At 45.3% G+C, this 20,111-nt stretch overlaps 3 protein-coding genes across 3 annotated transcripts in view; 2 read left to right on the plus strand and 1 right to left on the minus strand.

Moving 5' to 3' along the window:
- The window catches only part of clybl (citrate lyase beta like), a 195,074-nt gene that overhangs the window by 87,266 nt on the left and 87,697 nt on the right, over positions 1 to 20,111 (plus strand). The gene's annotated exons all lie outside the window — the stretch shown is intronic.
- zic5 (zic family member 5 (odd-paired homolog, Drosophila)) lies at positions 4,291 to 8,338 on the minus strand. The gene is made up of 2 exons (XM_074695216.1): positions 7,118 to 8,338; positions 4,291 to 5,829 (listed from the first exon to the last, which is right to left on the minus strand). The coding sequence occupies exons 1-2, from the start codon at positions 8,163 to 8,165 to the stop codon at positions 5,390 to 5,392; spliced, it is 1,488 nt and encodes a 495-aa protein (XP_074551317.1). The 5' UTR covers positions 8,166 to 8,338; the 3' UTR covers positions 4,291 to 5,389.
- zic2a (zic family member 2 (odd-paired homolog, Drosophila), a) lies at positions 12,575 to 16,417 on the plus strand. The gene is made up of 3 exons (XM_074694316.1): positions 12,575 to 14,009; positions 15,143 to 15,306; positions 15,416 to 16,417. The coding sequence occupies exons 1-3, from the start codon at positions 13,037 to 13,039 to the stop codon at positions 15,608 to 15,610; spliced, it is 1,332 nt and encodes a 443-aa protein (XP_074550417.1). The 5' UTR covers positions 12,575 to 13,036; the 3' UTR covers positions 15,611 to 16,417.

A 20,111-nucleotide genomic window follows, 5' to 3' on the forward strand; every position in this document is an offset into this window, starting at 1 on the left:
TAAAAAACACATTTTGTCATTAAAAACACAAAAAGCCTGACGTGCCCAGGAGGTAATTGATTTAATGAAGTTGCTATGAAAGTAAAAGCGAGCACAGGTCAGTGGATGAACCCCCAGCGAGCGGACTGTCAGATGTTGAACCCTGGCGCTCCTCTGGGAGAGACACCGGGGCTAATAGGTGAGAGCGCAGCTGCTGAAGCTGCGCGGCAGAGGAGGAGAGAGGAGCGGCTTCCCCGGCTCATGTCCGAGAGTCCGAGCCCCTCACCCGGGGAGGGAGTGCTCAGCTGCCCCCTCTCAGCCCCACAGTCCACGCACCGGCGAGAAAAAGCCCGTCCGTGGACACAAAAAGAAATAATAACTACAAAAAAAGTTTTGCTTCTCTGAAACTTTTCTCCTGCGGAGCATGAAGCAAAAACAGAATCAAAGCGCAGAGTGTGGGCGCGTTTCTCTCACAGGAGCAGAAAAAGAAAAACAGCTCAGGAAGCTGATTTTCCTGGAGCACAGACCCGAGCTAGCTGCACCAAGACCCGGACTGTAGCCTCCTCTCCCGGTCCTGAACTTAAGGCAGGAGTCAGGTCTGCGGATGGAGGGAGAGGCTGGCACAGAGCCGGGCCCGAGTGTGTTTGTAAGACGAGCAGGAATGTGGAGAACAGAGACTTCACACTGAGACAAAGTTTAGAAACAGGTGTGTACACATCCAACTTACTGCTCTCAGGATTCTGTGAAAGTCTCCTGAACATCCAGCTCCTCAGAGAGCAGAGTCTGACGGATCCGTTTTCTGCAAATCAGAAACTTCCTTTCTCTGGCGTTTTTTAATTTTTCATTTGGAGGATGGAGACAGAAAAATGCAGCAAACATCTCAACAAAAATGTGAAATTCAGCCTCATTAAATCGAATAATAAATAATAAAAATGACTTATTTTCCTTCTCTTCAAACTGGGACATGATTTCACTGAGAGGAAAAAACACCAAGTGTGTTTTCTGCTTCTCACTCTTCCTGTTTCAGAAAAAGAAAGTCTGAGAAATGTTGGACCTGAGAGAGGAGCTGTCACAAGGTGCTGCTGTTCTGCTACATTTCATATCTGGAGGGAACACACACCTGCTTCCTCTCCCACACACACACACCTCAGAGCAAAGAGAAAGTGTTGGAGAAATGTCACATTTCTCATGACGTGTTTTTCCTCCGTGGAGCCGTGCGCTCCGCTGCTCCGCGTCCGGGCGCAGGTGCTCGGAGCCGCTGACCTGCATTTCTCCCAGAGCCTCTTAACTTTTGTGCCCAGAATGATCACTTCACAAGGCATCTCCGTGCGCATTGTGCGCGCAGCATTCAGGAGATGGATAATGCTTGTAAAGTCTGACAAGGGTGCGTTTGTTTTGCCTCTACGCTCGTCTGAGAAATTATCTTTCAACCCCTTTAAAGGGCGCAATTGAGAAGCTGCAGCGTTTTCACTGCGACTTCTGGCTTTGTCCTCTGCAAAGTGGCGTCTGCATGTCTGACTCCGCCGGTTACTGATTTGCAGGCAGTGTGTTAAGGTGGCCCATGTAAGTGATTTCCACGGGCATCCCACTAAAGGAGAACAAATCGCTGACAAAGGAGCGCCTTTCCCATTCAGCAGCGTCGTTAGGACAACCCCGAAGTATTTCTCAGATAATAAGTTGGACTTCAAAGCGTTTCTCACTGAAGGGTGACTGCTTCACTCCTTTTTATTAAGTCTCCCTCCCTTTAATACCCGAGCAACTGTCTGTGGTGATTTTTCATCGTGTTTATTTTGTAACATTCATTGAGCTCTTGTTGCCAAACAGGAGCAAACAGCTCCTTCAGCTCCTTCTCCTGTAAAAGTCTGCGCGCTCGGGGAGAGGAGGCCTCTCCAGATGAAGCAGAAAGTGTTTTTAGAGAGGGTTAAAGGACAGCTGTTAAATTGATCAAACCCATAAAGCGCAGCAGAACAAACGGACGCTTGTTCCTCTTTTTTTAAAGCCCCATGAAGCTTTTTTTTCTGGGCTGTAAATTATCTTTAAAAATCAGATTCTCTTTTTTTACTCTCTTGTTGTGATTTCTGGATTTTATGAGCAGTGTTTAACATCCTGCCTCACATTGTTCCTCCTCTTTTTTTGTCTCTGTCAGACTTGGATGTGCGCTCTCTTTCCAGCACAGGTGCATCCACCTTTACCTGCTCACTTCTCCCAGCAGAAGCTGCATCCTCATCTTTGATTGGGCTTCATTTAGGGACCCTCCAAACAGACACACTGAGAGCTGCGCGTCCCGCTCCCCTCGCCATAGAGACCCTAACGCACCATGAAGCCTGTGGCAGCGGCCGGCCTTCCTCTGTGAAGCTGCAGCCTTTGAAGTGATGCAGGACTCGCGTTGGTCAATTTTAATTCTATAGGCTGGACAGGCACCTCTTTGAAAGTGAGATTGTGCGTTTTAATGGAGGAAATAAGAGGGGGAACTTGTTTTCTCCACTCCATACACGGCCCTGCGCATTGTCACACAGCTTTTTATCTTTTATTTTTCCCATGAATGATTCATGCCTCGGCTGCTTTGTGCTGTGGAGCCTTTCAGAGGCTGCGCCATCAGGGGGCTATAAGTTTTCCCATTAGCTCGCTGATTAGTTTATAGCAGCCTCCTATTTCTGAGCTAACAGGCTGATATTTTCTGCTCTGAAGTGGACGATCTGCTGCCTCATCTGTGGAGACAGTGACTCTGCTGTTTTGTTGCATTTCACCTCAAAACATGAGCAAAAACATCTCATTTAAAGCATCAAACACGACTCTGAGTTATTAACCATGTAAGTCCTGGTGTTTTTTTTATTAATTTTAGCATGAAATTTATATTGCAAATTTAAATCTGAACATCAAGGGTCTGCACAATCATAGCTGAGTCTCCTTTTTTTCTTCCTCCATCATGTCACGGCACCATGCAGCTCAGGAACAGAAAGACAGATCACTACAGAAAGGCATGCGAGAAAGGACTTCACATTACACAGCCTATTCAAGTCACTGCTTGCTTCTTTTACAGACCACATTACAAAATAAAAAAGTGAAAAAAATTAACATTAATTAGAAAAAAAAACATCAGCAGGGTATTATGCTTCACCAAAACTGATATCATTATTATTCTTTGGTGTTCCTGTAATTCCAGTACAACACTGATACCAGCAAATAAATTACAATGTACAAAACAACATTTTTTCCTCGTAATTAAAACTACACAACATTCACGAGCATCAGCACGAGTACATATATACAAATGGTCCAGGGCCAAAGCCTGTCAGTGTAGACATTTAGGGTCTCGGGGACAAACTCGTACTCTGTAACGAGCATTACACTTGTGTATTTTGCATAAAATATAGTCTTAAATAGTTCTTAAATATTACAAAATTCCATCCCAACACATGTGTTGTATAAATCTGAAAAGGTTAAAGAGATCCCTTAAGACACTAAAATGTTTGCCTCCTCCTTTTTTTTCTGTTAGCAAAGTTTGTACCACAGCTCAACACACAAAAAAAATCTCATTGAAGTAATTAAAGAAAAAAAATCCACTTTCTCTGACATTTGTTGCCGTTCGCAGGTGAAAGCGGTACCATTAGTTTCCTAAATGTCTGGAGTATGACAGAGATGGATGGCAGGCGTATGTCAGGCTGCAGAGGGGTCACATGAAAGATGTCATTTCAGCTTTAAGTCACGCAGGTAATTAAACTCTGCAGATTTCTCCAGCTCCAAACATTTTTCATCGTCAGGGTGTTGGTTCAGGAATTCATCAACTTTCAAGAATTTTTGGTCTTTTAGATTTTTTTCTTCCTTTAATTTGAGTTTTATTTGGACTTTTTTTGGCCACATTTTAAAGAAAGGTGTTTTATTCTGATAGTCACACTTCCTGAGAGTTCACAGATTTCGTAAAGGTCAGGGGTCAGCGCTCCTAGATTTCATGACTTTACTCTAAAAATTAAAAAATCTAATCTGATGGGGCTTTTATTTTGACATTTTCAGCTCAAATAAAAAGGCCTTTGAATTTCATCTCTCCTCCACATTTCACGAAGCCTCTAAAAACTTCTCAGGCCTTCACTGAGCCCACAGGAAGAGTTATTTATTTTTCTACTAATATGACTTTTATTTTGAAAGTTTACAGTTTTTTTCTCTGCATTATTTGTTCTGCTCTAAATTTAAAAAGGTCAGGGGTCACTTTGTGTGTTTCTCCTCTTTAAAACCAGGCCTGATTTTTACCAACAGGAAAAACTAATCTCCTATTTCACCCAAACGTGAGTTTTATTTTGACGGTTTTCAGACATATTTTGCTAAAGTGGGTGTTTTTGTTTTGTTTCTTTTTTTGGGCAGTGTAATTTCACATTTTAAGAAAGAAAAATGTGTCACTTTTAATAAATCCCCCCTCCTCCCATAAATCAGGCCTGCATTCACCGGAAAAAAAAGCAGAACGATGTGATTTTCGCTCTCTGTGGTTTTTATTTTGACACTTCTCGGAAACGTTTAGAGGACGCTGTTTTTGTGGAGAGATTTTAACACTGATTATTAAAGGACAGGTGTCAACCTGAAAAAATGCCTTCCTGTAATTAGGCCACTAGAGCTGTGAATTTACTCATTTTGGTGAAATCTACGGAAGCCCTGAGAGGAAAATAATCCTTATTTTAAATTTACTCTGTTTCCTGTTATAATGAGACATTTCAGCAAATTTCCTGGATTCTTACTAAACTTTAAGACTGAAACAAGCTGAAACAGGCAGAACAGTCACACTCTGACCTGTCACAGCACTTTATTTTAATTTCCCTAAATTGCCTGAAAAGTTTTTATTAATTTCAAAATAAAATAAACGCGCCATCTCGATTCAGAGATTAAAAAAAAAATAAATATGCTGTCTGATTTGTCAACACTGGAAATTTAGATGTTTGGAAAACTTTTTTTAATCAGCGGAAACAGAGAAATTTAAATTTTCATATGTTTGTCCGCTCAGAGCTTCCGTATTTATTTGAGATTTACTTTGAAAGTTTATTTTGGTGGTTTTCGGGCAGTTTCAGGAGGTCAGGGGTCACCTCTTAAAAACTCTTCCTCCCTCACCGAGGCCTGAATCACACCCTTAAAAAAAGATAATCTAACGTGATTTTACTTTGAAAGTTTCCTCTCAGAAAGGGCTTTTATTTTGGAGGTTTTCAGCCTCAGTTTTAGGGGGTCAGGGGTCAGCTCGTCAAAATTCCTGCTGCTGTGATTAGGCCTGCTTTGCACCGACTGCAGAGCGGATGGACGCGTTTAGCAGAGTCATTGAGGATTGTTACAGTGAACGGAACCGATCGGAGCCCCAGGCGCTGGGCCCGGAGCGGGTCTGCGCGTCACCGGGTCAGCTACAAGTCTGACAGTCACGTGGTTGTAAACAGGGTCATCAGAGCATCGTCCTCGGGTCTGAGTTCCTGAAAGAGTCCTCGTCGTCTGACTCTGACGTTGGCACATCGCTGGAGGGGGTGTGGAGGTGGTTGGGGCCCCCGCTGCCCTGGCACACGTACCACTCGTTCAGGTTGGTGACCTGGGGGGACAGGTTGGAGGAGCGGTTCCGGTGCGGCTCCGAGCCGGGCGAGAGGGGGTCCCCGAGGGGGTTGTTGGAGGAGATGTAGGTGACGTTGGTGGACGGGGGCGGCGGGGACTTGCAGTGCACCTTCATGTGCTTCCGCAGGGAGCTGGGGTGTGTGTAGGACTTGTCGCAGCCGCGCACTTTGCAGTAATAAGGCTTGTCGCTGGTGTGCACGTGGGAGTGCTTCTTCCGGTCGCTGCTGTTGGCGAATTTTCTGTCGCATCCGTCAAACTCGCACTTGAAAGGTTTCTCCCCTTTGAAGAAATGAGAAACAGATGCAGTCAGTGTCACGTGCAAAAATGTCACCTCCTCGCGCAGATGCCATTAAAACCTGCAGCCTTTCAAAATAAAAGCCCTGGAATTAAACCACCACCTCCCCAAAAACCCTTTAACAAGTTCTGCTCCTGAAACAACTTCCTGCAGCCTGCACCTCTCCTCTGGGGCTTCCTCTCCACCAAACATGCACCACACACACTCACACACACACTCTCTCACACACACACACACTTGTCCAAAGCATGTTCCTGTGTGAACACGTGTAACATGCCTTAAGGCCTTATGGCTACATGTATGTGTGTATGTTGGGAGGGAGGAGGGGAGGCTCTCCGGAGACCACCAGGAGCAGTTTATACACACACACACACACACACACACACACACACACACACACACACACACACACACACACACACACACACACACACACACACACACACACACACACACACACACACACTTTTTGTCATGTTACATGAAGAAAACAGATTTTTAAAAATTAAAGTGAAGCATTAAAATTTAATCAGAGTCCGTGTAGAGTGTGATAAATGATGAATAATGAACAGGTGGAGCTAAAGTTCAGCAGTTTGTTTATTTCCTCGGGGATTTTACATCTTCGCTGAGGTGCTGAGGCCTATTGATACAAATGGCATGAGGCCAAAATGAAACCCTCTCTCAGCCAAAACGCGTCTCTTAATCTATGCAAAGCAGCACAAACCCGCTCTGAGGATGTTGGAAAGTTTCTGGTTAAAACTCTTTAACTCTGCAGCTCGAGCTGTGGTTCTCGCTATTTTCTGTCCAGTTTTTCTTCCTCTACGGACAAATTTTGGTCTAAATCTCACCCCTGGATGTTTTGTGTCGTACAAATCGACACAGGACTGTTAACTTTTTACCTCACCGTCACAAAAACTGATCCTCGGCTTCTCCGTCTGGGGATAATTACATTTACGCGTGTGCCAGCGCTGTCCTGCACGTACGTAAGCACGTTTTACAAATCATATGCCTTAATCCTCTCACGCCTACTGCAGCCGTCTCAGCGAGTAAAGAGTTTGAATTTCAGAAAGGAAATGAAACACGTTTCCACACTGTGCCAATGCGTCACTGAATAAAACTTTTTTCGCCAGCTCGTGTGCGCAATTACGCACGATCGCTCCGTCTGTTTGATAACAAACAAAGATCTACTCAGAGAGATAATAACGCTGCGTGATTGCAGGGCTGGTATTTTTTTAAGGCTTGTAAGAGTTTGGCACAAATCGAAGCACTGACCTGTGTGAGTCCTCTTGTGAATCTTTAAATTCTCCGAGCGAGCGAAGACTTTTCCACAGCCCGGGAAAGGACACGGGAAGGGCTTTTCTCCCGTGTGAACTCGGATGTGGTTGATCAGTTTGTACTTCGCTTTGAAAGCCTTCCCTTCCCGCGGACATTCCTCCCAAAAACAGACATGGGTGCTCTGCTCCGGTCCCCCGACGTGCTCCACCGTGACGTGGTTGACCAGCTCGTGCATGGTGCTGTAAGTTTTGGAGCAGGGCTTCTTCTGACTCTGCTCCTGGTCGATCCATTTGCAGATTAGCTCTTGCTTTATGGGCTGCCGCATGTACCTCAAAAACGCCCCCGCCGCTCCGTGAGGAGCAGAAGCGATGTTCACATTGAGGTTCATGGAGTTGTAGCTGTGGAGAGAAGAGGGTCCATAGTGGTCCGGCCTGTGCCCGAAGTGCTCCGGCCTGCCGTAGATGTCCCCCGGTATACCCAGGCGCATCTGCCCGTTGAGGGCATGGTGGTGGTGGTGGGCACCAGGGGACGCTTGGTCGTGAAGTCCAGTGAAAAGTGAATGGGCCCCACTTTCCGCGTGCCCATAAGCACCTGTTGGGGAGATGAACATGCCATGGTGATGAGGGGAGGAGGCGGAACTATGCTGGTCGCCAAGTGCATGCATAGCAGAGGCTGAGAGTTCTCTCCTGAGGATGAAGTCCCTGCTGCTTGAGTAGCCTGAGTGGGGGTGAGCCACGGGGAAACCAACTGTGGTCTGAGCAGAAGTGAAAGATGCCGCGGTCTGGGCTTCGGGATGGCTCTGAATGTGCTGAGATGGGCTAAGTTTGAGAGCATTTGTCTGTGCCATGTGCTCGGGTCCAAATGGAGTGAGTGCCACTCCGGGGTCGTTGCCCAGCTCCCCAGGGTGGAGGTGGGCATGGTGGGAGAGAGGGTGATGCCCCCCTAGCCCCGGGAAGCCTGTCATATTCTGATGAGGAAGGGGTTGAGTCGCTGCCAAATCCGCTAATCTTATCGCCGGGTTCCTCTTGCTTAAAGGGGGCTCCATAACTACACTGACAAGTCCATCCGCGCTCTGCGCACCACTTTTTCACCACACCACGCGCTCTAAAACATGAGGAAAATATGGATATAAGGGCTCTATAAGTTCTTTTGTCCGGCTTCTAACTCTGCTTGCTCCTTTTCCCACTCTGTCCTCAAGCGATTGGCAGAACATACAACAGTTGGAGGACACAGTGGGGAATACAGTTTAGAAATGGCACTGCGGGTATTGGACGGATTTCGGTGACTGGCAGTTAGGAGAACGAAGCGATTGGCTGTCGTTCAGCGCAGGGGCTCAGCAGGGTTCCGCCCCCTCACTCTCTTTATCGCTGTTGACTCCAAAAAGTTGTACTCACAAAGTTAGCGGCGGATCTGTTTGTGCGGCTCTGCGCTGACCGGTGCGGGTCCGTGCGGATGGCCGGCGTGTCGGTGCGAGAGACGGACGCAGAAACTGAGTCAGAGGGCTTTGATTCGTCCTGGTGTCGCGCCGCTGATGTGATGTAGACTCTGAGCAAAGGGAATGAAAGCGGCTGCTGCTGGAGGGAGGATGTGGCTCAGAGATTTGGACGGTGTGGGTTTGATCCAGGACACAAAAACTGTTTGTTTGTCTGGTGGTGGAAACATTTTTATTCCTGTGAATTTTCTGGAAAACATGCAGCTCCAAAATAAATCAAGAATTTCTACAAATAAATAAATAAATGATAAATAAATAAATTCAAATAAAATTTTAAAAAATCCACATTTTAAAAGCGACACTCCTCAATCACAAAAAATATTTTTCTAAAAAATAAAAAATATTTAAAGCAATCATAAAGAAATAAAACAAGCAAAGCTAATTTGCGTTTTTAATGTTTAAGTGGATTTCCTAAATTTTATCATTTTTTCTTTTTCACATTTAAAAACACTTTATGTTGAGATGTAATATTTTTTCTTTCACAATTTTAAAACCACATTTCTTGTTTTTTGAATTTAATTTGACCCAAAAACATGTTTTAGCTGCAGACTCTGACAGTCTGATGCTGAAGTTTGGGAAAATCAATAAAAAAAATATCTGTAAATGTTTTTACTCAGAGATTAATTTTGCCCCAATAATAAAAAAATCCTCTTTCAATATTTTCCCTCAGATTAAATGAAATAAAGTGGACGCTGCTCCAGCAGAGTCAGAGTTCAGGGTCGTGCGTAAAAGCGAAGCGTCCAAAAATGATTTTAATAAAAATATTTTCCCAGCTTCAGTAAAAAGTGAGGAGGGTTTTTCTTCCCACCTTTCTCTAACCTCTGCTCGTCAAAGTGTGTGTAAGTTCAGTGTGACGGATCACGCCATCTGAGGAGTCCCTCCTGTTGACAGCAGGACGTGAATCTGTCACTGATATGTCTTCATTCAGCCACCTCCACAATCGATCTGACAGCAGAGCTTCACCACACCACGAGAAAAAAAAAAAACCTGTGCGTAAAGTTAGAGTTAGACTCCACCAGGAGCTGGATTCAGGGACATGAAATAATTCACAGTAAGTCCTGAACAGGTCAGAGATTCACTCCCAGCCTGATCCAGAGCAGAGCTGAGCAGGTCAGGCCTGTTGCTCGTCCTCAGATGATTTATGAGCAGGTCTCCATCAGCACCATCTCTGAAAATAATACAAATTAAAATATGAAAATGTAAAATATAAAAACACATTTTAAAACACTCTGCTATAATTTTTTATTTGAGCTGTGTTTGGATTTTCAGGAACACCACCAGCTTCTTTTTCCTCCTCGGCACAAAAACTCATTTTATGATCTTCATAAGAAATTCAAAGTTCCTTAAAAGTGGGAAAAGGAGGGAAAAGCACCTTTGGCCACGTGTGTGTGGCGTTTATAGTCTCGGGCTTTGGTTCAATAAATTGTTCTGTGCTCGAAGCTTCTGTGGAGCCATAAAGCAGCTCAGAGCAGCTCAGAGCAGCAGTGGGAGCATTGTTTATGATTTGTTCAGGGGCCCCTGATTCAAACACGTTAAATCACACACACGCTACAAGCAGAGGAGCTGTTTCACTGTCAGTGTTGCTTTTTTAAAGGATGTGTCGTGTTTGTGTTGGTGAGAAATTCACAGATTTAAAGTTTCAGCTCCTGATGAATTTACGCATTTTTTTATTTTGGTGAAATCTTCCTGAGTTGGACTTTCTGAGAGGAGAGAGTGAATTTTTATTGACTTATTTCTTCCAAACGAGCTGAAAGCAGCGGAAGAGGAGACATCTTAAAGCTCCCTCTGTCTCTCCTTAAAACAAAGAGTCTTTGTCATAAACAGGGTTATTTTACCACAAGGAGTCAGGGGCCAACATATGTGGTCTTAACGGGTCACAGGTCAAACATCCATGAAACACAAGGTCACGGGAGCCACACAAGGAACCGTCCAGTGTGTCAACATATTGATACTGTCAGATAACAGAGGAGACGCCTGTGGGCCCCTCACTGCTCATCTCTGCGTCACAGCTCAGCTTTTATTTCCTGATTTTCTCTGATTTATATTAAACATCTGTTGGCTTTGTCCCCCTGTGCGCGTCTGCTCCTGGAACCTGTTGAAATAGGGCTCTTTGGGGGATTTTGAAAAGCCTGGACCCCCTTTCAGGAGGAAAAACCTCGCAGCCATGTGCTTCTTTCCTCGCTAGATTTTCCCTCTTTTTAATTTTCTTTCTCCTTCCTGCCTATCTGGGGAAGGTTTTGTGCTTTTCCACAGAAATAAAGAACTTCTTATAGGGGTCGGCAGACGTGACTTTGAACTTGGATCAGCTCCTGCAGTTTCCTGTGGCGCGGGTTGAAATAGGACTTGGAAGAATGGCACACACAACGCACAGCCTGTCCCACTCTGTGCGCAGAGACGCGTTATTACAGGACAGAAAAAAGTTAGTTTGAGTGTTTCCCGAAGAGAGTGGGCACCGCGGAGCAGGGACTGAGCCTGGACCGGGCTGTGGAGCAGGACTTTTGGGGGAAATGTGAGTAAACTTCTTCTGACTTGAGTGTGAGTGAGCAGCTGTGGAGTGTGGCCTGATGTCCCCATTCGAGACGCAGATTGAGCAGATTGAGCAGATTGAGCATGCTTGTCGTGGAAAATCTCCAGTTAGAGGCAAATCTTTGTTAAGAGCTGGTTCCCTGTTGCAGTTTTACGCGTTTTGCACAAATTATTTGAAAACAGGAAGTGTGTAAAAATCTAGTCCCGTCATTTTCTTTCCCTCTGAGCTGAAACCTCCACACGGGGTTAGTCAGAGACAGCAGCGTGACGCGTGAGTTCAGCCTCAGAAAGCCAGTTAGAGGGCTAAAACATCCCATAATGCTCAGCTGAGGCGAGGCTCGACCTCACAGGTCACTCATGGTTAACTCCACCACCAGAACATGTCGCCTAATTTTCTGTGGTGAACGTGAGAACCACCGAGAACCAGGAACATATGGAACCATTAAAGGAACCATGAGCAGCAACAGCAGCGGTTAGCTGTGAGTGTGTGTGTGTGTGTGTGTGTGTGTGTGTGTGTGTGTGTGTGTGTGTGTGTGCCCCTAAAGGCCCAGTTGTGTCTCTACACTGCAGTGAACAAACCGCTGGAGTCCATATGGAGCCACAGACGCTGCTTCAGCTGCAGGAACCAGTTTAAACAGATCTGATGATTTTAATTCATTCATTCATTAATTCACGCATTCACAGATTCTCACACTGATCAACATTTAAGATGCAGGCAGATTTTTTTATTTTATAAAATATAACCCAACATGTTGGAGTTGTGTGTGTGTGCCTGCAGGACATTTTGTCCTGGGAGTGAAACGCTTTGTTTTGCAGAGTGTGTCCAAATTTTTCAAAATATTTTCACCACAAATAATCAAAATTTAAAACATTATGTGTTGAAAATGTTCCTCTCTGTAAAACAAACGTAAAACCTTTTGATTTAGAGGAAATAATCTAAACTCGTCCTCCTTCTTGTTGTGCGTAAAGATCATTTTGGGCCATGTTTGACTCCGTGTTGGTTCATTTGTGAAAACGTGTCTCTGTGTTTGTGGAAGGAGATTTTTTATTTTTAAAAACACTCAAAGTGTTGTTTTATGACTGAGTTACGTAAACACATCTCCTCCAATCCTCCCTGATCTCATCTTTCTTTCCCTCCTGGTTTAAAAAACCTCAGAACTTTGCATCAAATTCCACACATTTATCTTTCATACCCACTACAACTTGGCACCCACGGAACATAAACAACAAAACCACGTCCTCTCCTCTCTCGTCGTGATCCTCTCGCTCCTGCTCCCCCCCTAAATCTTCTCCTAAAAGTAGGCGGTAATTATTAGTGGAAAATGGCGTTGGACTATTAAGTCGGCCGAGCGCTACCTGCTATTGGAGGGGCACCTGGGATTGATGAGGCGCAGTGGCCAATGAGGCTGCGCGCCCTGAATGCACGGGCTCCAGTTAAAGGGGGCGGAAGAGGAGGTAGAGCCAGTCCACGGAGAAACAGGGACCCTCCGCGATAAACACAGGCGAGCCAGAGACATAAATACATACCCAATCGGAGCAGCGATTTCTGAGATGCTCCAACTCACTCTCGCTCTGTGCGCGCAGAGGACACCCAGTCAGATAATCATTTAATTCTTTGGGTGCGCTGAAAGGAGCCTGAGAGAGGAGAGCACAGGAAACTCTGTTCTTCAGCACATTTGGATTTTTTTTACGCACAACTTGACAGAAGTCGGTCCGAGCCTTCGAGCTGATTTTCCTCCTGATGAGCGGGGCTGCGCTGTGACTCCTGTCTGATATGGTGTTTCCAAGGCTGGAAGTTGAACCGCTGCCCACCACACTCCACATTTGATTTTTTTCTCCTCTCTTCAACTTGCTCTGTGCAGCTGATTTGAAGCAAAGCTTTTCCTCTGACTGACACTATGTTACTGGATGCTGGTCACCAGTTCCCCGGACTGGGAGTGGGCTCCTTCGCCAGGCATCACTCAGCGAGCGAGATGCAGGACAGAGACTTGAGTTTGGCACAGAACAGCTTTGTGGACTCCGCACACATGGGCGCGTTTAAGCTCAACCACGATCTGTCCCCGGGACAGAGCTCTGCCTTCAGCACCCAGGCGCCGGGCTACCCCGCTGCGGCTCTGGGGGCTCACGCCGCCCATGTCACGTCGTATGCGAGCTCTCCTTTTAACTCCACCAGGGACTTTCTCTTTCGCAGCCGAGGCTTCGGAGAATCCTCTCCGGCGAGCGGCCAACACACTATTTTTGGCCCCACGGCGGGATCCCTTCATCACTCCCACACAGACACGCAAGGCCACATTTTGTTCCCGGGGATCCACGACCAGCACGGCTCCCACGGCTCCCCCAACGTCCTGAACGGACAAATGAGGCTCGGACTACCAGGAGAAGTTTTCGGACGCTCCGACCAGTACCACCAGGTCTCCAGCCCGAGGACCGACCCCTACTCGGCCGCGCAGCTGCACAACCAGTACGGCTCCATGAATATGAACATGGGGATGAATATGGCAGCCCACCACCACCCCGGTGCCTTCTTCCGCTACATGAGGCAACAGTGCATCAAGCAGGAGCTCATCTGCAAGTGGATCGACCCCGAGCAGCTCAGCAACCCCAAGAAGTGCTGCAACAAAACTTTTAGCACCATGCACGAGCTGGTCACGCACGTCTCCGTGGAGCACGTCGGCGGACCGGAGCAGACCAACCACGTCTGCTTCTGGGAGGACTGCCCCAGAGAGAGCAAACCGTTCAAGGCGAAATACAAACTGGTCAACCACATCCGGGTGCACACCGGGGAGAAGCCGTTCCCGTGCCCGTTCCCGGGCTGCGGGAAGGTCTTCGCTCGCTCAGAAAACTTGAAGATCCACAAAAGAACACACACAGGTAATTATAAACCTCTCTGTGACCTTTGATTAATTTTCCTTGAATAGTCCGAGCGCTGGCGGTGGAGCTGCTAAGCCTACATGTCCGTTTATTTCGCTGCTGTAAACACGCGCGGTGCCAAGAGCAAACACAAATAAGGATCTAATTATCAGAGGCTATTTCAGGCTGCTAAAGTCGAGTATTTGTGGAAACAAAGTAGATTTAGGATAACACCCAGCACGGACAGGAAACCAGTTTGGAGAGGCGGAATTATTTCGCCCACACTGGAAACATTTGCTGAATTCCTTTTGCGTAATTCTCCCTAAACAATTTCCCGAGGCCTGTTGGTGATTTTTATTTTTCAGATTAAACTTTAAAAATGTGCAGAGAGCAGAGAGAGCGCGCAGCGTGCAGCGTGGAGCAGCAGGCTGGGAGTAAATCTGCTCAGGCTGTGATCAGACGTGATGTTGATGGATGCAGCGTTTTTACAGCCGTTTTATTCCCATTCATATTTCTCCTCCTGTGGCCTCTCGCCTTATTTTCTGATCGATTTGTAATCCCACTTTGTTTTGCAGTCGTGTGCTTAGGTTGCAGCAAATCGCCCTCTCCAGCTCCGTGTTTACGCGTAAAGAATGCCTTTTGTTATCTGATGCGTCCCTTTGATAGGATCCAAGGTGCCAGACAGGGCCATCAGCAGCCTCTCACATTTGGACCTGCTTTCTTGGGAGATACATTCTGGTGCCGTGCCATGAAATTGGTCAGGTGCTAATTAGATTTTTATTGTCTCCCAGCAAATGGCTCGCCTTCTGTGGGCCTACGGAGGCCGGCCTGCGCCCCTGCGTCCCTGCCCCCTCCAAATCACTATGCGCATTATTTATATAGGCTGAAGAGGACGCAGCCCCCCCAGCTCTGCTCCAAAACAGCCTCAAAGTTTGGCTCATTCAGGAGAAATCAGGCCTCGTTTTATTTTAAAATCACTGCTGTGATTTTCAGGAAACGCAGCTCCACGCTCAACTTTTAGTTTTAGATTTTACGCGCTGAGAAAGAGGCAGAGATCTTTGTTCTGACAGCCTGAGGCAGCGTTTCTCTGCACACACACACACTCACACACACACTCAATCTGACTGATTCTCATTCTTCCCGGATTCTTGCAGGAGAGAAGCCGTTCCAGTGCGAGTTTGAAGGCTGTGACAGGAGGTTTGCAAACAGCAGCGACCGAAAGAAACACATGCATGTGCACACGTCGGATAAGCCCTATCTGTGCAAAATGTGTGACAAGTCCTACACACACCCCAGCTCCCTACGGAAACACATGAAGGTAAATATTCAGGGCTGTGATTTTTCTGTGAGGAGGCCTCTGGGCTGAGATTTTAAAATGTTTCAGATTTATTTCAGCTGATTTTTAATCCTCCTCATTTCCTCCTCAGGTGCACGAAGCCTCTCCATCAGCATCAGACTCTTCACCAGCAGCCAGCTCCGGCTACGAGTCCTCCACACCTCCGGGCCTGGTCTCTCCCACCGCGGAGACCCAAAGCAACACCACCCTGTCCCCCGCCTCAGCTGTGCACAACACCACCAGCCACAGTGGCCTATCTTCCAATTTCAGTGAATGGTATGTGTAGGACTGAGCTGACCAAGCCACACACACTCACTTCACAGCACTGGACCGTCCAGCAGGAGATGTTTCTCTGGGTGGGGAGGGGGGCAGGAGACACAAACATTTCATCCTTTTTCTTTTTCTGCTCGTCGGGGAAGGAGCGTTTGTAAAATAGAGAGGAGTGTTTCATACTGTAAATAATTCCTAACAGCCCACATTCCCATTGGTCGTGCTAGTTTGTCAGTCTTTGGTGTATAGATGTTCCTTCAATGGTAGCTATTTCTCTAACTGGACTCTTAGTGCACATATTACCATAAAAATTGTACTATAAAGTTGAATATTGTGATCCTAAGGCAAACTGATTGTACTATACTAAACATCTATAAACTGGAAAGAGTGCCAAAGTTAACATTTAACTCCAACACACCACGATATTATGCTTGTGAATGTATATTTTTAGTTTGCTGGGCTTAACTTGTGATGTTTTTGTGCTTTGCAAGTTTGTGAAATACTATCTGGAAGATTGTGAGGAAATAAACATTGTGCCGTTGGATTTTTTTTTCCTGTAACTACACCCTTCCTTCCTTTTTTTGTAAATATCAACTGCCATATTTATCCATTTGTAATTAAATTATGGTATTTACTTGCTACAGATGAAACAGTATTTATAAAGAATGTTTCTTTACTATAAATATGTACAATGACGAGCTAAACATGGGCAGTTGTTTCGTTCTGTGCTTTTGTTCAAAGTTTTCAGAGGTGTTTTCTTCCTTATTGTGATAAGAATTTTACTGCATACAAATATAATAAAAGGTGTTGCAAGTGCTACAGATTCCTCCTCTCCTGCTCTTCTTTCCGTGGGTTTCGCTGCAGCTCGGCTGCTGTTGTCTGAAGGTCTCGGGGAATTTTAGTGGAAGCTTTACGTCTCCTCCCTGAAGGATGATCTGGGTGAAGAAATTCAGCAGCTTTAGTGCTGAAAAATGAGACATTTAGGGAGTAAAATCAACAATAAAAATAAAAAAGGAATTTATTTTTACAGTGAAGATCAGCTCAGAGGGAAAAATAAAATCTTAATATCATTTTTTTTAGAGTTGATCTCGTCAGGTTTGGTGTAAATCTTGGCTCCACACACCTGTGAGTCTGTTTTCTCTCTGAAAACAGCAACCTTCCTCCTCTTTATCGTATCCTGTCACTTTATATTTGCACAGCTCAGAGCTGAGTGTATCTGCAGCCCGTGAACAACCCCTCCCCCTTCACACACACACACTCAAACACACACACACACACACACACACACACACACACAGGCTGGACACTCCAGAGCTGAGGAGTTGGTGAACTTGAACTTGACCGGTTTAAACTCTGGGATCCTCTCTGGGAGGAGGCCTCGGGTTTGGGTTCTTGGTGTTGGTTGTTGTGCAGACGCTGGAGGTGTTTGTGTTTTTATTTTGGGTGATTTTATTTGCACCTTGTTGGAGGAGATGGAGCAGAACCTTAAACTGCAGCTTTGAGAGTGAATATCTGAGTCAGTCAAAGGAGAAATGGAGGCAAACTGGAAATGCAACTTTGTGATGTGTGCAGGAACACACTGCATCAGTAAGGTGTTGTTAATAATCAGAAATCATGGAGAGGGATGGTTTCTGCAGGAGGCCGAGCTTTGTCTCTACTGTACATTAGCAAGTGTGTGTGTATGAGTGTGTTTTTCTGCTCTTGAATCTGATGTTGTAAATAAATGTGAATGTGATGATGAGCAGGCAGAGAGATGAAGCTCTGTTTGTCTCCTCACACTCACACCGTCTCATTTTATAGAAAAAGAAAATAGAAAAATAATCTAAAGAGTGTGTTTTTTGTTGTCAGAAATCTATTTATGAAAAATGTTTTGTTTGCACCTTTTCGCACATGAGCCCCCGCGTCCCGAGGCCCCTGCGCCGGCCGGCCCGCTGACCTCTCCGGCGGAGGAAGGGACGAGTTGTGGGGAGTGGGAAAGGTCAGCTCCACGGAGCGTCGATGCCGGTTCCTGTTCGGCTCCAGCTGCGCTGATATTGATCGGTGAAGAAGAAGGAGGAGAAGGAGGAAGAGCTTTTTTTCTGCTTCTTTTTTCTCCTTCCAGCTCCTCGTTGGCTGCTCTGCTGTGTGCGCCCAGAGGAGGCTTCAGTGCGCCTCCGAGGGCCCGTGACGCAGGGTGCAGGGGCCACTCTGGGTCCCTGAACGCACCTTAGAGGTCATGCACTGCGCAGGTTGACTCCTGCTCCATATGAGTGACGTTTCGCGCGCGGATTTCTGGGAGATCACGCGCGTAAATCCCAAAACACGGTTTGTGCAGAAATGAGTGTTTTTAATTTCCTCTACGCGACCACATCAGAGTCTGTGGGCTCTACACGACACGCACACATCTTTCTGCTCACCGCTCCTTTCCTGGAGCAGATCACCAAGGAAACAACAGCTCCTCACAGCTCCTAACTCCAACCTGGATGCTTGTTTGTCTGCTCCCTGAAACTTCACGGAAGCAGAAAGTGACCGCTCTGTCTTTGTGCAGCTCTGCTGGGTGACTGGATGTGTTATGGCACCAAACTATATTTACCTCTGAGTCAGGACAGATGAGTGCTGCGCCCCCGCTTGGGTGTGTATGTGAGTATAAGTATAAAAAGAGGGGGAGGAGGGGGACACATTTTTGATCAACACCACTTGACAGCTTCCGGCGTGTCCATATTTGGAGAAATGTGTAAATAAAGCTGCGTCATAGTTTTCTTTGCGCGCGGGTATTTGTCTGTGTTGATGAGTTTAGGCTGAAGTGGAGAAACAGAGATGATCGGAGGCCTCCAGGGGGATGGGATCTGTGTGTGTGTGTGTGTGTGTGTGTGAGGGGTGTGTGTGTGTGTGTAGCCGCAGCAACAGGAGAGCTGTCAATCATCTGAGGTGAACTGAGGTTGTGTGTGGAGTCAGATCAGTGTGTGATCAGTGCGGTTTGATTGTGTTTGGATTTGTATCGATTCATAATTCATTTCCTCACACACACACACACACCTCTGTCTCTCTGCGCATGCACGAAATGTGCACAACTATTTCCTGACACATGAAAAATCTTGACATCATGTTTTTTCTTTTTTTGTAAATTGTATTTTCATGCTCTTCCTGTTCAAACGGAGGTTTAGAGCAGCAGCATCGGGCCCACGGTCCCTCTCAGCTCGGCTCAGACCTCAAACGCAAACAATAATCAATTTATTTATTATTATTATAATTTATCATTATTATTTTTATGAAAACCAGGTGACAGCTTCACCCTTTTCACGCTTTCTACGCCGTTACGTCACGGATCATACAGCATAAAGCGAGGGTTGAAATGACGTAGGCCGCATGTGAGCAGAAACAGGTGACAGGTGGCCCACTGAGTTGCTAAATGAAACACGTCAACAGAAACAGAGAAAAGAGAAACTACACAGAGGAAAATAATTATAACAGCATGGGAAAATAAAATGAGAGCATAAATAAATAATTTAAAACGGAAACGCGCCGAGATCATGTGAAAAGTTTTGTATTTTTCATTTTTACGCGAACAAATTTGTCAAATTCAAATCTCCAAATAAAAAATACAGACAAACCTTCCTGAAATTAACTGGAATAAATAAAATAAATCCTTATGAGCTTAAAAATATAAACAATTATTAAGAAAAAAAATAAGAATTAAAAAGCAAAATTATTTATTCCTCTGTTGTTTTTTGCGCAAATTTAAACGACTTTATTAATGTGTTTGTTTCACTGACTCCTGAAGCGGAGAAAAAGAAATAGATGAACATTTTTATTCACTTATTTTCAACTTGAAATTTAACCACTGATGTTTAAAGATATTTCACTTTATTTCAGAATGTGAAACTTTTTCCTTTGAGCTCATTCTGTGTCTGTGATACTTCCCAAACGGACCTCCTCCACAGGATCAGAAATAACAGAGTCCCCCTCTTTAAGAGTTTGTCGGAGGCCATGTTTGCAGAGAAAACTTTTAAAACAAACGCCACATCCTCTAATTGAATTGGAGCTGCCCTAATGACATGAATGAGGCCCTTCACCGCCCTGTGGTATTAATAGAAACACGGCGTCACCTCAAACCACAGGTCCTGCTGTCCGCTCCTCCCTGAAAATACATATTTCATGAAGTCAAATCAATAAACCAGAAGAAAACACACAAAAAAATGCAGATTATTCTTTATTTTAGTGAAGAAAAATGATATTATTAGACTACAAATAAAGAAAAATGCAATATTTTCAACTTTAATATTGTTTATAATGCAGCAGTAAGTCACGTGATTATTGTGCGTATTTACGCATGCACACACGCTGATTGTAGCAGAGCTTTTACGCACACAGAGGTAAACACAGGCACAGGTTAAGACAATCTACTTGGTTAAAATTTGTAATAAGAGGAAATTATATGAATTAAAAAGTAAACACATGAATCTTATTTTAATGTTTTATCTGCAGCTTTCTGTTAAAAACCCAGTTTTCTTTGTGCCTTCTCTCCCTCCCTGTCTGTG

The sequence above is a fragment of the Halichoeres trimaculatus genome, unplaced genomic scaffold, assembly GCF_033239565.1.
Source record: "Halichoeres trimaculatus isolate MK-OKI-2021-1 unplaced genomic scaffold, fHalTri1.1 fHalTri1_scaffold_19, whole genome shotgun sequence".
NCBI lineage: Eukaryota > Metazoa > Chordata > Actinopteri > Labriformes > Labridae > Halichoeres > Halichoeres trimaculatus.

What these genes read in the sequence shown, in the direction of transcription:
- zic5 (XM_074695216.1), bottom strand. Translation starts at nt 8,165, where the DNA reads ATGGAGCCCCCTTTAAGCAAGAGGAACCCGGCGATAAGATTAGCGGAT. An exon ending in TCACAAGAGGACTCACACAG is followed by an intron (nt 5,830 to 7,117) that starts GTCAGTGCTTCG and finishes ATTTCTTCAAAG; the next exon opens with GGGAGAAACCTTTCAAGTGC.
- zic2a (XM_074694316.1), top strand. Translation starts at nt 13,037, where the DNA reads ATGTTACTGGATGCTGGTCACCAGTTCCCCGGACTGGGAGTGGGCTCC. An exon ending in CCACAAAAGAACACACACAG is followed by an intron (nt 14,010 to 15,142) that starts GTAATTATAAAC and finishes GGATTCTTGCAG; the next exon opens with GAGAGAAGCCGTTCCAGTGC. An exon ending in CCCTACGGAAACACATGAAG is followed by an intron (nt 15,307 to 15,415) that starts GTAAATATTCAG and finishes TTTCCTCCTCAG; the next exon opens with GTGCACGAAGCCTCTCCATC.